Here is a 16061-nt window from a genome sequence, read left to right on the forward strand (position 1 = left end):
TACTAAGTCACCTCATGCAGCGCTGCATGCAGTTATTGATAGATAGATAGATAGATAGATAGATAGATAGATAGATAGATAGATAGATGGTACCCATGGGACATTCTTGTATCTAACATAATGATCACGTGTGTGTGTGTGTGTGTGTGTGTGTGTGTGTGTGTGTGTGTGTGTGTGTGGGTGTGTGGTTGGGTGCGTGTGTGTGAGACAGAGGTCGACCTTAGGTTGTTTATTTGCTGCTGATTCAGACTCACCTGTGCTGTCACACCGCACGCGCAGCCGCTGCACCGCTGGCACGCTCTTCTTGGTCTCCATTAGTTCCTTCACGCGGACACTCAGAAGACACGCGGGTCGCTCCGCGTCACACGACAACCCCCCTCTCCCAAAATAAACGCCTGTGACACCCCCGCGGGGCAGCCATACGTCCTGTCGCGCGCAGCTCTCTGCGGCGCTCTGCTGACGGACAGACTGACCGCGGGGAGGACAACCAACACCCCGACGCACCACGTCCGCTCTGCACGCTGCTGCTGCTGCTGCTGCCGGGCAGACACAAGCTGCACGCGCTGTTCAATATGTTGGGCAGCTCCCAAAATCTCATAGGCTACCGCAAAAACCCACATTACTTACATAAGGGTGCGACAGTGCTTGTGCGGGCTGTGCAGAGCGCGTGGGAGCGCACGTGTGGCTCAAGTGTCTGATTCAAACGTGGAGTGGGTTCATTTGTTTTTCTGTAGCGTCAGCCCCGCTGGTGGGGCGGTGATGAGTGACACGCGCTCCGCTTGATGATCAATGAGAGTGATCAACAGTTTGCGTCACGGGGTCGCGCGCGCACACGGTCTCTGAATGAATGAAATAAAGAGGAAGGAAGTGTGTGTTTGTGTTACATAACTGAGTTTAAAATGGACATGCACCTCTGTGTGTGTGTGTGTGTGTGTGTGTGTGTGTGTGTCACTCACCGTGCGGCCGCTGGAACCGGAGCGTCCTCCGCGCGCCCCCCTTCGGCTCGATCCCGTCTTGCGTAATCGCCGCTCCGTTCATCCTCCAAATCTATTCCTGGCGGAATGTGTGTATGTCTGTGTGTGTGGGGGGTTTGTGTGTGTGTGTGTGTGTGTGTGTGTGTGTGTGTGTGTGCATATAGCCCGGGCAGACTGTGTGTCCCTGCCTCCGCTCCGCTGCTGTGTGATGATAGTCGGTCGGTTCTTAAAATGTTGGTCCTTGTCCTCAGTGCACTGCCTCCTGTTTAGTATTCCTCCGGTCACACTGTCTCTCTCTCTCTCTCGCTCTCTCTCTCTCTCTCTCTCTCTCTCTCTCTCTCTCTCTCTCTCTCTCTCTCTCTCTCTCTCTCTCTCACACACACACACACACACACACACACCGTCTGCGTCAGGGAACTAGTCCTACGGGTTTAACCCCTGGTTACCAACCCTCTCGCCTCCTTCCTGCGTGACAACAAACAGCTCCAACTAGTCTCTGTACAAATAATAGTTCCCATTATCCGTCACGCCTCCTCTGTCCTCGGGAGCACTGATGCTGCGCGCTCACTCACTGTGTGTGTGTGTGTGTGTGTGTGTGTGTGTGTGTGGGTGTGTGTGTGTGTGTGTGTGTGTGTGTGTGTGCATGTGTGTTCATACACTTGTACTTGGTACGTAGTGGGGACCAAAAACTATTTTAACAACACAGTGAGGACATGTTTGAAAAATGAGGACATTTGGGCCTGTTTGCAGGTTAAGATTTGGTTTTAAGGTTCAGGTTACATTAAGTTTAGGTTAGACTGGGGTCAAAAGACTTATTTTATGTCTGGTCTCCCCCCACATAGACTTTACAGCAGTCCTTCAATGTAATCACATAAACTGCATTTTTAAGCCCAGCTCAGACCAAAAATTCACAATGAGACAAAACCGATTTAGAACGTTGCAGAGAAAAGTTGCAGCAATATGAACTGGTCAGTCTGAGCTCAACTCAAGCCGTCTGATGGTGTCACCTGACACTCAGCTGGTCAAATGGCTGGTGGCTGGTTTTAAAGCAGGTCACCTGTTTCAACAGCCAATCAGCTTGTAGTGAAGTCTGCTGGTCAAGTCAAAATGACCGCAGACAGTGTGCCGGTGTCAGACGATGGGTCGCTGCTGTTGCTGGCTGTATGTGCTTATGCTCCGCCCACACACACATTCTCACTGACTGATGAATTGGCACTGGTTATTTATATTGTTGTGCGTATTGATTATGAATACAGTCCATCTGATGCTGGTTTTGTTTCATCACTGTAGCCAGTATCTCACTATCACTCTCCTCATTCAGATTTTAAGAAGCTACAAATTATATTCAGCCACAAAATAAGTCTGAAAAGCTGCAAATCAGAACGAAGATCAGAAGCACAGAGAGTCGTTGACTAGAGATGATACGCCGTCTCATCGTGAGGTCACTTCCTGTCAACGTTACAGATCAGAAGTACAGAGAGTTGTTGACTAGAGATGATACGCCGTCTCATGGCGGTCACTTCCTGTCGCACATGGACAACAGAGCTGAAAAACAAAAGGTGGAGCAGAAAAGGTTAGGGGAAAGAAACTACTTGAGCGTAACGCTGCAGTGTGTTTTATTTAACTGTAACCTATGCTGCTGCCTGCCTTCATAGGACACTCTTGAAAAACAAAGACTTTTAATCTCAAGGGTTTTTTCAGGTTAAATAAAGTTTGAATAAAGAAATAAATAAAATTGAAAAAAGTAATAGAACCATCAGCCGGTAGGCCAGTTGAAAGGAAAATGTATGAGGTCGTGTTGTATAAGTCGTACAGTGTAACACACACAGGTGCAGAATGAGAGTTTTATGTGTGTGTCTGTGCGAGAGAGAAAAGTTCTTCTCTAGAGAAGCAAAAAAAATTATTTTAAGTAACCAAAGCTGTCAGCATTGAATAGGTACTCTGCTGTCGAGGTGTGCTGTCCTGTTTTCTTTTTCTTTTCATAAGCGGTCGATCGAGTTACTGTTCCATTGCATATTGGTATAGGTACCCTGTATGTGTCTCCTATGTCAGTGTGTAGATCTATTGCTTATATGACCTGTGATTATCTTGTTCTCATCTTGCACCATGCACTTTATGTAGTAGATTAATCACCATTTAACACCTGTGAATATCCTGTTCTCATTTTGCACTATGTACTTTATGTACACATTACATGAAGACCAAATGAGACATGTGGGTGTTCTATCTGCCTCATTGCACTGCGCGCTCTGTATGGGCGTGTGCACCTTGTATGACTGTTTTCTCTGGAACTGTGAGCACTCGCACTTTGGACGTTGTGTGTGCGTCACCCCATGGATTTCAATGCACTCTATTTTCTTGTACCGTTTCAGTCTGTCTCTTTGTAATATTTTAATTTTTCTTTTGTTATTTCTTCTTTTGTCTGCCTCAGGGACTGCAGATGGAAACTAGCTAAAAAGCTATAATCTGGTGCAGTGCATCTTTACTCTGTTGAGTCCAGTGTTCTCTGTACATGGTCCCTGATAAAAAAAATAAAAAAGTTTCCTGCTCCACTGCATTCCTTTATCACGCACATTGCCTGCCTCTCCCACACACACTCACATATCTTAAACTGGAAGTGAAGTATGAGGTACTTGTCCTGCAACCTCAACCATTATAACTAAATGCCAAACCCCACCCTGAGCTGAACCTAAAACTTCAAGTCTAAACTCTCTCTGTGACGGGGGAGGTGTGGTTACCTTTGCAATGATGAATTACTGGGTGTAGTTACTTAAATGAATTTGGAATCGCCACTGGTTGTCCAGTAACAAATGAAGAGGACGAAGATGTCAGAGCCACACATGTATGTGTTTCTATGTATATATTTATATATGTGGATGATTGAGCATTGCTTCTGCACTGTGAGGCTCAGGGCAGAAGCTAGAAACTTCCACCAGCTACTTGTTGCACTAACTTTAATGGGTTAAAATAATTCAATCATGCAGCTCTTCCAGACTTTCTGAATGTTATTGAACCAAATTGGTTAATTCCTAACATTAAAATGAGTCATTTTGGGGGATTTACAGATTTACAGATGTCTCTTTTATAATGTGAGTCTATAGAAAAAAGTCTGTTTGGGCTTCAGGGCATCACAATGATGCACCAAGAAGTTGTTGTTTTTGGCCGGGTGTGTAAATGTGCTTCAGTATAACTGTCTTTTATATTTCAACTCTGTACATGGACGCACCACAGTCAGGCTAATGTTGCTAGCTAACATTGGCTAATTTTTTAGCTATTATTTTCTATGTGCTGTTCCAGAGGTCTGGCGAAATGCTGTTAAAAATCTGGGCCACACATAAAAACACGGAGAAGTTGTTACAGCACATTGTAACTGCATCCAACTCCAGGTGTGTTTAACACAAAGCTTTACGTTAGCATTGACGTTTGACAATTTGATTAATTAGATCAGCTGTAAACAGCACAGATCACTGACATTTGTGCAGAGTTGGTAGTCTCTGTCTTCAGTTGCTTGCCCTCCATCTAGACAGCCCACCGATGTACTGTATGTCATCATGTGCAAAGAAGCCTTCAGATAAGCTGTTGCCAATTAACTAGTCTTGAACGTCACATCTGAAGTGAAGAACACATGATGCCCTGCAGCCCATAAAAACCTTTTCCCACTTACTTACATTAGCAAAAGGAAATCTGTAAATCAGTGATACATTTTTTCCCGGGCGTCACAACCCCTGCAAAATTATCAATTTTAATATCAGGATTTGATCCATTCAGTCCAATAACAGTTGGAGAGTCTAGAAGAGCTGCAAGATTTATTGATTTTATCTCTACTCAACATAGCAGAGTGCTAAACTGGAAGTTAGCTGTTAAAGCGGCGGAAGTAAGACACTCATCTGCCGTAAGTCTCTTGTGTGCCTGCTCTATGGGCTGCTAGTGCAGATCACCTGGGTAATTCTATACATTGCAGTTGAATCATTTTGGCTTCATGCACCACTGAGCAACTTTCATATGAATGAACAGTGCTGTCCCTTCAATGTTGTATCCAACCATAGTCCCCAAAAGGTAACTTAAGTCCCCATGCCTCACACACACATACAGAAACAGAAGCGAGGCGCCAGCTGGGGTCTGTTCAGGATATGCGTAGTCCATGTTTATTTATTAGTTGACAGTCTGGGGTTAGTTTGTCAGATACAGTACAGCGCACAATGCAACAAGCAGGTACAACATCAGCACACCTCAATATTGCGGTACACCCCCCTCCCCCCATCCCACCCCCCTCCCTCTGTATATGTATGTGTGTTTGAGTGTTGACACTCCCATTACACACACACACACACACACATACAGTCGCCCTCCCACCTCCAGTGTAACCATGTCCCTGCTCGGTCCTGTGATACTGATTAATTCATGGTGTTACTGACTGGTCGTATCATCGTTACGACAATACTGACCGCGTCACTGTAACTGATAATAGCACTGTTGTTGTTATTATTAGCAGTATTGTTATTATTTATACCTAAAAATTTTTGTTTTTATTTATTTTTTTACTAGTTTTTTTTAGGTTGTGTTTTTTTCCCAATGTGTTTATATGTATAAAAGAAGGCTGCGACAGAGACAGACAGACAGACAGACAGACAGATAGACAGATAGGCAGGGCTGTACAGTCAGCGTCAGGAGCAGAGAGACAGACGGGAGCTGGGTCGAGACCTGGGAGACGTTTAACAAGGCAACACGTGGAGGTTTGACTGTGGATTATTACACTGAGAGACAAATGAAGGAGTTTCACATCCTTCTGTTTCAACAGGACAAAAACAGTTAACATTCTGATGTTTCATGGTGAGGTTATGATGAGACCCAAACTTTAGGCCTTTACGCACCGGGGGCGTTTTTTTAACTTGTGGTTTATACGTCAGTTAATTTATTTTTCGAACTGTTGTTTTGGTTGAGTACTTCCACACAGAGAGAGGAGTTTATGCAGCGAAAAACAACTCAACTCTTTTTCAAACTTTCTAAGGTTTTGAAAAACAAATAAAGGCGTCAATCAATCATGTTGTGTGGAACGGTCGTCACGTCACAAAATCACAACAGTGGCGTTCCTGATGATCGTTTATGTTTCTCAGCAGCCTGTATTGTTTGACAAAGGACACAAAAATTACAAAGACAGTAAACTGAAGGTGTAGAGTCACATCGCTGAGCCACACGGAGGCACCGCAGTTTGATCTAAGATGGCAAACTTTATTACCGCTTTTGACCTTGACAACGGAAGCGCATACCAGATCAGATCCATCCGTTCCTACCTTTCAAAATAAAAGCCTTAGACAAATACACTGCGTAACCGTTTACCAGAGGGAACTCAGAATCACCAGAGTGAATCTATTTCCAACCTGTAATTCAACAGGTGTTGCAACTGTCACAAATTTGCATCACTGCAGGTTTAAATAGCTTCGATGCAAAATATTTGTAGCAAAGCATTTTGCATAATTGTGTCCTTTATTCATCACGACCCCGTCAACGTATCCTCTTACAAAGGTCTGTATGATATCATATGAAAGTGCACACACATTGGATCCTTCAAATTAGAGTCCCATGAATGACAGTATGGACATCATGTAAAGTTACTGTGGTCAGGTTTACAAAAAGAAACCTGGCGACGATATACATGAAAGTGACACAATGTTCACTTGGTTCTGAACCTCGGGCTTCTGGGGAAACTCCAGAGGAAAAGTCCTGTGTTTAATGAAACATCCACCAACCTAACTTCCCCCCTAAAAGACCATTACCCTCTTTATTCCCTCTTGTCTCTGTGTTTCAGCGCTGTGTCCAGACTGTAATACCATTTTTCTCACTTTCTCGTCAGCTTGATGTTTCAGTGTGAGTTTGGAAAACAGAGCTGCCCATTGAGGGTCGAAAGCTGTTTGGGAGTAAAATTAAGAAGGACTTTCTGTCACCTTTAATTTCAGTGCCAGTTGGGGTGGTGGATAGTTGACAATACACTGGACCTTTCGCAGGAGACCGGGTTGGAAATGGGTGAACTTTAAGTTATTTTAAGGCTCACTATGTTTCTTTTCCCTAAACCTAACCACAGTAACTTTACTCGCCTAAACCTAACCTTCGTAGCTTTATGTTAATTTCGTAACATTGCATTAAGGACACAATGTTATTCATGGAGCACTAATTGGTAGGATATCATACGAACTGTTCTATGAGGTCAGCTGTTTTGCAAATTGTTAAAGCACCATTTTGTGGAAAAACCACATCAGACAAATTATTATTTGGAATTAAAAGTATTTTGTCTTGGGATCTTTCAAAGACTGACGTCTGAAGTCTGAAGGCTGTTCTCATGCAGCGTTCATATGTTTTCCTTTGAAAAGTAATACACCGAAATTCGTACATATCCCACGTAAGCATGAGCCAGTAATTTGTTCATAACCCACATATTCTGTGAGGCTGCGATCGTGTGATAATGCGCTGAGGGGAGTAAAGAAGGGAGTGGTCCCGAGCGGTCCACAGGACTTTCCCCAGGAGGCTGATGTTCAGAACGGTGTGAACTTTGAGTCATTTTAAGGATCGTATTCACCTTGTGTCTTTTCCTAAATCCTAACCAAAGTAACTTTACACGTCTGAACTTAACCTCTGTAACTTCACATTAATTACATGATGTCATGTTTAAGACATAACATCTGTAGGGCACTAATTCATAGGATATCATACAAACCACTGTTTGAGGATACGTTGCCTCAGTAGGAACCAGCGAGCTTGGAGCTGTGAGCCACAGACAGGGAGTCAGACAGTTTTAAGGAGACAGATGAACACTTTGATTTTGGTCTTTTCATGGGATTATTAACATTAATAAAAATAGAAAACAAACAGCAACATGAGAGCTACAACTCTGCTCAGTGTGTGTGTGTGTGTGAAGTGACTCATCAGGCCCGTCCCTACCGCTGCTCTCTGCTCCACAAACATTGAAAATAAACGTTTGGGTCCAAACACACAGGATATTCCTGGTTGGTGATCCTGCTTCACATAATTTGTCAGATTGAGTTTGTCTCGCACAACAGAGCCACAAAAATAAACCCTCTAAGTTTTACGACTGATTTCCAGTATCGGCCCATTCCCGAGGCTGCATCTCGCCCATTTAAACAGCACTGCCATGGCGAGGTGTATAAATGTTAACATTTATGACGTGACTTCTTAATAATCAATATTATCTGCTGCATCTCTAAGCGCTATAAAAAAACTGGATGAAGGGGAGGGGTGATTCTATGGTTCTAGTCTTCTCTAAATGTCTCTGAGCTACAAGGTGACACAAGAGGAAAACCTAAGAGGAGACGATGGCGGGGTGGGTGGGGGAGGGGTTGTATGATACAAAGGCTGCAGCAGGTCAGCGGAGGAGCGCCGCAGTACAAAATCATACAGAGCAACAGATAATGAAAAAACAATTACATTTTGATCATCTTATAAAAGAAGCAATGGAAATAAAAAAATGACAATCTCAAGGTTCTATTTACATTCAGAGAACGATACGTCAGATTCTCTATTTCTGTCAACTCCTCCTCCTCCTCATGTTTGTCTGTCCTCCTCTTCCTCCATCCTCCCTCTCTCCTTCAGAGGGTCCAAAATGGTTTTGCTACAGAGGACTGGCCCTCCATGTGGTTTCCATAGTCCTTTAATTTATGCATGCATCAGTATACATGTGTGTGTAAGATGTGCGTGTGTGTGTGTATTTCTGTCTGTAATAATACTCTACAGTGGCCCTAAAGGCTCAATGCACTGCAGCTTAAGAAAACGCATGTAAATAGACAAAAACAAAAATAAAATAACCATTTCTAGGAGCCACACCTGAACACAGCTGGGAAACACTGCTTGTTGCCACGGTTTTTGGTGCATGACATCACTGAAGTTGACTTTCTTTCATTGACATTCCACCATGTTTGTTTCAACCTTCGGATTGCAGATCAACATATTATTGCAGATATTTGCTGTTAATCTAATTTTTTTCTTTTTGCTGATTTTTATTTCACCAGTACAAATATTATATAATATTGCAATCATGCAATCAGAATATTTAAGGAAGACTTCACCGGCAAAATGATAACTTGTATATCAATTACTCAACGTTTAACAACATAAAAACTATATGAAAACATCCGTGTACAACTCTCACATAGCACGTGCAGTATAATCCAAGTCTCATTGATCCAGTCGTATGATCAGGACTTAACAAACACAAGCGTTTCCACTAAGACATTGAAACATAAAATGTGTCAGTATAAACTAGAGCTTTGATCAGGCCAAAAAAAATCAGGCCTGACCCCACATGAACCTGCACAGTTTCTGTCCACAGCACACCTGAGCTCAAACCCCACCTGAGCTTTTGGGCCCAAGCCAGATTAACAACACAAATTTCTAATTCTTCTCTTCCTTCTGTTAATTCAACAGCCTGTCATCTGCTCTGTCTCTTGTGTATGCACATGCTCAGACATGCTCAGGGCGACCTACTTGTAGGCGGAAGTGTTTCACATGATAATGATTTAGTGAAAAGTCGTATTTGTGAAGCACTGATCATATGATTGCATAAATGAGACGTGGATAATACTGCATGACTTGTGTAGAGTTTGTAAACTGATGTTTTGATGTGTTTTCTCAGTTGTTAAAAGTGGATCCTGACTTCTTAAATTCATGGAGAATGTTCACCTCTGGGTTCTTTTTGCACCATGGAGGCATGTGAGAAACAACACGTTCTCTTCACAAACTCATCGTGGTGAGTAATGGATGTAAAAATGGTCCTTTTGCGGGTGAAATATAGATTAAGTTAATTGAACTGTTTCGTCAGTCATTCCCATCGTGTTCCCTCTTTGTGTGTGTTTGTGGTGCTGTGAGCTCTCTGGGCCACCGTAGCATCCTGATCCTGCATTTCACCTGCCAAGCAAACAGGAGGATGAATGAAAAGGAACATGTGTGCGTGTGTGCGTGTGTGTGTGTGTGTGTGTGTGAGGACAAACGGATGATTGACAGATGGATGGACAGAAAGACGGAGGAGAGGAGGCTCAACTGGACTCTCTTAAGGCAACAGATCTCCAATCGCCGTGGGTTACAGGGCAGCGACTGAGAGCACGAACAATCACTCACTCACACACACACACAGACACACACACACACACACACAAAGTAACAGTCAGTCTCTAAACTCAAACACTAAATATCAACTGAGTGATTTTCAGATGCCTCAGGGAGGGGCATGCATCTTAGGTTTTTGGGAGCCGCTCTCACGGCCGCGCACACATCAATAAATAGCAAGATCATCCCCAGACGCATGCACACAAACACAAATAAATAGCTTGTAAACAGCATAAACAAGGACACATAGTGGTGACGTTTAATGATGATGATGATGATGATGATGCATAGAATATAAAAACTATGAATGAAAAGGGTGATGTTTACATAAAAACAACAACTTAAATGAGTTAAACAGAATAAATGTTTGGACAGGATGAGTGGGAGACGTTTTGGTCAGACAAGATGAAATCTCCCTTTTCTTAGTCTCACTCTTCATCACATCAACCATCATCTTCCTCTCCTGGACTGAGCTGCACCAGCTGTTTGTTTGTCACTGCTATCCAGTCTCCAACTAGTCAGACGAGTTACAACCAGGTAAAAACGTTAGGCGTGTGAATTGGTTACCGAGCAACATCTGTGGCAGCATCCAATCAGAAAGCATCTGAAAATGTAAACAAGGAAGCCGACTGCAGCATCAGATTTCCGACATAATCTGTCGGCCCACAATCCTCATCATCTGATCCGGTTATGAACATAAATATTTCCATCATCGTCACATTTACCCACTGATGTTGAACACATTTCCAGTTAGCTCGTGTCATCGCTCCAAACGGTTCATATGTCGGGTTTGGCTTGTTCTCTACTACTTAACCATTTCGTCAAGAAGTTCCTGGATGTAAATACTTCGTAACAACTGATCTCTACGTAAGAACTAGTTTGTCTGGTGCAACCTGCGTTAATCAACTTAGTAAAGACTTATGTTGTATCCAGAGTTTCTGTTATCTGGTCATTTTTTTCCTGTTGAAGTCCGGCATATTTAAATCTCTCTGGTCGTAATATTGGGTTAAAATAATTCCCTCTACACAGAATTTGAAAGTTAAAATGAGCTAAAATTAAAATTCTAGATAGGCTTCTATTTAAAAATGATCTTTTTTTTATTCTTGTGAATGTGGCCTGTAGCAAACGGAAATAGAACAGGAAAAGCTGATTAAGATGTTAAAAGCCAGAAAGGCCGGCATGTAGTTTTTGGTTTGTTTGCAAATATTTTTTATTCCGTTTTTGTTTTATCTGAAAATATTTAGGCCAAAATCTTAAAGGAATTTCTTTACAATTCCCCAGAGTAATGAAGGCTAGGCTATTCGACAAGACAATGGCAGAGGATTTGGTTTCAAAGCGAAAAGCAAAATATGGGAACATTTCGTGGCTGCTCCTTCTTGTTCCATCACTCCCTACAATATCCGCTGTGAAGAAATGCCAAAAATTACCCTGGCCTTGTTTTGGTAGATGTAGTTTTGATAAACGGTAGCAGGAGGATTAATGTCACCGACAAACGCATTTCATTTCCTGTGACCCCATCATAATAAAAGTCAAGTAGAAGCTGCAGCAGTAAATAAATTTTCCATTTGCATCAGCAGTAACTTAACACAGCGCCATCAACAAATTTCTTCTATTGTAAAATATCCATCATAATCTGTAACACCGGTGTTTATTACCCACTAGGAAAATGTCCCCACCGTGACATCTCTAAAATCTACATATCTTGATGATGTCATTTTCTTATATAGCCTGCCAATCGACTGCTTTTAAGATCAATAAACATCATCATCATATTCGACCAGAGTTTCTCCCATGTGTCCGTGAATCTGTGACGCCGACCAGCACCAAACGGAAACCCTGTTTGTAACTTGTCTAAGTTTAAACAGCTGGTACAACTGACTCCTGTCCTCCACCTCCCTCTGTCTGTCTGTCTGATGGAAGAGTGAAGCTCTTTCTGATTGAATGTGTTGCACGCGCGCGCGCGCGTGTGTGTGTGTGTGTGTGTAAACTCGGAGTAGAAAGGTGAGACATCCTGTAAACATCTTCACTGCATAAACCTGTGGAATGTACTGAGACAGTGTGAGTTTGTGTGCGTGCGTGTGTGTGTGTGTTTGTGTGTGTGTGTGTTCTGGCAATTTTACATTACAGGCAGTGGAGTCAGGAGTGGTCTGTCCCTTTGTGTTTTGTTGCAGGCAGGCAGTGTGTATGTGTGTGTGTATTTTTGTCGTGTGTATGTGTGTGTCTAGCTGGGCCGGTTCAGGATGCTCGACATGGATGGAGCGATGGGTGGAGGCGGGACTGCGTTGACGGGAGAGGCGGGACCAGAGCTCTCGTTGCCGTGGGTGACGGGCCCCCGGCCACTGTACTGGCCGATGAACGAGCCGTCCTCGTTGAACTGGATGTCCACGCTGTCCCCGTATTCAGCCAGAGAGTCGTCGCTGCCCAGCTTGCTCTCCCCGCACAGAGACGGCTGGCTGTCTGAGCGCTTCTCATCTGCGTCACTGAAAGACGACACAGACAGAAACATCGTCAGGAACCACCTTAAATCATCATGTACAAGCTGGGCATTAAATCAGGGTGGAGTCTCAAATAAAGGGTAAAAAAAGATGCATTGACAGGATGGACATATCTGTCACTGTAATTATAGTCTGATAATACATTTCCACAGCTCTAACTCCATCAGTACAACAGAGTCGTGTTATGCTCGCCACACACTTTCTCTTTTTCAACAGAAACAATGTTTTCATAGTCGTACTCCTGATCAATGTTAAAGACACACTTCATCCACAGAATGACCATTTGCATATCACAGAAAGGGGGGACAGGGTTGTCTCTGGCAACGGAGGTAGTAACAGAGTCGAATGGATGTCTGTATAAACGGGACAGCCAGCAGGACAGGATCATGGGTGGCACAGGCGATGTTTTGACGACATGTTTTGTGTATGACCCTCTGCGGGAGATTTAAAAAGCAGCTGATAGCAGTTAGCAGCTAACTCAAAGAAGAACAGCTGTTCACAAATCGTGAAAACAGCGAGGCCCAGGAGCTCCTTACCCTCCAAGCAGAGGACGAGACCAGCCGCCATATAACAGAGACGGTAAGTGATTGTTATTGACATGTGATGTCATTGTTATTGTTTATAATTCTCTGCTGACACGTCTGTCACATGTTACACTAGTGCCAACGCTGTTGTGTTAAAGGCCATGCCTCTTTTGCCTCTGCAGTGTCGGCGTGCTGTCTGGAGCGGAAGGATGCCACTGTTGTTTGGGTCTGTGTAAAAATGCAAAGGAGGCATAAAGACGGAACTTCGTAGCGGCTCTGTAGTGCCATCACTGTAAATGAGGAGGTTTAATATGTAGTTTGAGCAACAACCTTAGGGCCAGTTGAAATCTCCCCTTGTCTCACTGCAATTAACTCTCCCAAATTCAAAGTTACAGTCATGGTAGTTTGACACCGTTCAGGGGAAAAGGCAGAGCAGAACAGCTGACATGACAGTTGTCGTACTGATGGGATCAGTGGAACAGTAACTGGCCCGGTTCTCTCTGCTACAGACGTTGTTTAATTACACATAATGACAAACCATCACAACACATTCAACAACTGGTACGAGGAATAAAACATGCATGAAAGAGGTGATTAACTTCCTCACCTCTCCAGAGATCTGCAGGCGGAGCATTAAGGAAAGAAAGAAAGGAGGGTGAGATAAGAAGGACAGAGAGCTGGGAGCGTTAGAGCTGTACGGTCAAATGAAGCAAGCAGCTCAAACATTAAAGCAAAAACAGGAAATAAAGTAAATTAGGAGAGATTTCGTTCCACAATAAAGGTATTCTGAGGCATTGTAGTAAATCTTTTAAAACAGATAACCTGGAGATGACATATAAATAATAACTAATACTTGAGAAATGAAGCCACTCTGCTTCCTGTCCGACTGAATCAATTATGTTTTGTTACAAAAGCAGATAAAGCAGCTCAGGAACAATTTTGCCGCCCTTCAGTTTCCGGCTTTGCGCACCACCTGGATCTGGTGGGAGACAGACAGCTGGCATTTTGCATGAACATGAAGAAATATAGACCATTTCAAGGGCTGATGTTGAAATGACAATTTTATGACCTGGAGGTGCAGCTGCCTCTCCCCCACAGGGCTGTAGGCTACACAGGAGTGTTAAAATGTGTTTGTCTTGTTGTGTTATTGGGAGCCAGAATAGAAGGAGTCATGGCTCAAAACCAGCCGCCACTGCCCGTCAACAAAAACAAAGACAATTAAAGCTGCAAGCAGCGTTAGGCCGGACCTCGGATTCACGCCGTTTTGGCCTCCAGCTCACGTAGACAGTTAAAGACAAAAGTTTTATACGATTTTAGACCGCTCTCCACTCTAGCTCACAGCTGAGAATTTCTCCACATTTGCTTATGTTACTTTCAGAGGCACTAGCTCGCTTCCTGTTGGATTTAGGTCAGGGGTGCATGATTTGTAGGTCTTGATCAGACGAACAAGCCAGTTTTGATTTAATCTTTCTGTGACATTCCTACGGGCTGCAGTGGCCATGTGTGTTTCGGTGGCGCTAGAGAGCTCCTTTTGGCACTTTTGGGGTTAAGTTTTTAATTTGATCAAAACTTTCGCCAGTCCTGACGTGTGTGCCAATTTTGGTGAGTTTTTGAGCATGTTTAGGGGGTCAAATTTAGTTTTTTTGTGCACCAATGGGCCCCATGTCATGTAGTAGGTGCCCTCTTTTCCTTTTCGCCTCTGCCCTTCAAACATCCTGAGTCTGTCACTGAGAGAGAGAAAAGATGTGAGAGCAGGCAGATTGAGATGGCTTTAAAATGTGTCAAACTCCTCCCTTTAATTCACAAACCGTTGATCCAATCGTCAATCTGATCATACTAGCAGAGAGACACACTCGCCCAAAACGCAGACATATAGTTTTTATGTTTGTGGAGCGAAAAATGTGATCTTGGTCGCAAGTTTATGATGTCTAGCTCACAGCTGACAATTTCTCCACATTTGCTCATATTAATTTCAGATACCTATGGCAAAAATGTGCTGGAGCATGATGCCCCCTTCACATTTATGACTGCCCCCTCATATGTGCCTGCCTAGAACCGGGCTTGGTTTCCGCTATATTTTTAAAATTGGACAGTCCCCTATTATTGTTTAAGATTTGCACTGTGCAATAAACTGACCGATTTAACATAATAATATACTGTGATGCCCTTGAACAGTTTGTAGTCTTTGTATTAATGTTCACGTTTCCAGGGTGATCAAATTGGCGCCTCTGACTCGAGGAGAGGACAGACTCACCTGTACTCTCCGAAGGTCTCATCTTTCATCGGCCGAGCTTCAGAGTCCACCTCCTTGTCCTCTTTGTCCTTCACTGTAGGAAGAAACCTCAACATCAGACTCTTGACTGCAGATTAAAGTCTGCACATGCGTGAGTGTGTTGTTTGTCTCACCTGCGTATTTGCCGCCCTTGCTGCGTTTGATAAGGCAGAGGATGAGCAGAATCAGCACCAACAGCACGATAGCGCTGATGAGTCCTATCAACCAACCCTGGGTGGCGAAGCCTCCGGGCATCTCTGACGGCACTGAGAGAGACAGAGATTCATTAGTGAATGATTAACACTAAGGATGTCCTAAGGATGATCGGCCATTACCGAGTCCCAATCTGATACTTCTATTTTCTTAAATAAACCCGCTGCACAGTGCACACTTTAAAGAGCAGATTGCAGGATGGAGACCCCAGTGAATCAATGTGTAGGAAAATGATGTAGGAACTGAATTTGAAACTACAGCGACCTCTGGTGTCGTTTTTGTGAGAGAATTTTACTTCCGCATCATAAAAAGCTAAACTGGAAGTGCGGTCAATTTGAACAATAGGAAAATTAATGGATATTAATGCTAGTTGTGACACTGAAGAGGTTGTGAATGTGTATTTATACGAATATGATGGACCACAGCCTTATAATTACGAGCCTGTTAGGCGTCAAAGAGATTCGTTCAGAGG

The 16061-nt window shown here is 43.4% G+C and overlaps 2 protein-coding genes across 5 annotated transcripts in view; both read right to left on the reverse strand.

The window, feature by feature from the left end:
* The window catches only part of LOC117258538 (6-phosphofructo-2-kinase/fructose-2,6-bisphosphatase), a 34005-nt gene extending 32677 nt beyond the window's left edge, over nucleotides 1–1328 (reverse strand). The window contains exon 1 of one of the 2 annotated variants that reach the window (XM_078169723.1): nucleotides 957–1328. In XM_078169723.1, coding sequence (XP_078025849.1) covers nucleotides 957–1038 — 82 coding nt within the window. In that variant the 5' untranslated portion in view covers nucleotides 1039–1328. Of the gene's footprint in view, nucleotides 1–254; nucleotides 692–956 lie in introns of those variants that run through there. The other variant, XM_078169725.1, reaches the window with a different exon arrangement.
* An 8068-nt stretch (nucleotides 1329–9396) lies between these two features.
* The window catches only part of LOC117258534 (neural cell adhesion molecule L1.1-like), a 69397-nt gene continuing 62732 nt past the window's right edge, over nucleotides 9397–16061 (reverse strand). For 2 of the 3 annotated variants that reach the window (XM_033629539.2, XM_033629537.2), the window contains 3 exons: nucleotides 15511–15642; nucleotides 15359–15431; nucleotides 9397–12565 (listed from right to left, as the gene is read on the reverse strand). In XM_033629539.2, the coding sequence (XP_033485430.1) occupies nucleotides 12307–12565; nucleotides 15359–15431; nucleotides 15511–15642 (464 nt within the window). In that variant the 3' untranslated portion in view covers nucleotides 9397–12306. Of the gene's footprint in view, nucleotides 12566–13711; nucleotides 15432–15510; nucleotides 15643–16061 lie in introns of all 3 variants that reach the window. The other variant, XR_013491913.1, reaches the window with a different exon arrangement.

The sequence above is a fragment of the Epinephelus lanceolatus genome, chromosome 8, assembly GCF_041903045.1.
Source record: "Epinephelus lanceolatus isolate andai-2023 chromosome 8, ASM4190304v1, whole genome shotgun sequence".
NCBI classification, from domain to species: Eukaryota; Metazoa; Chordata; class Actinopteri; order Perciformes; family Serranidae; genus Epinephelus; species Epinephelus lanceolatus.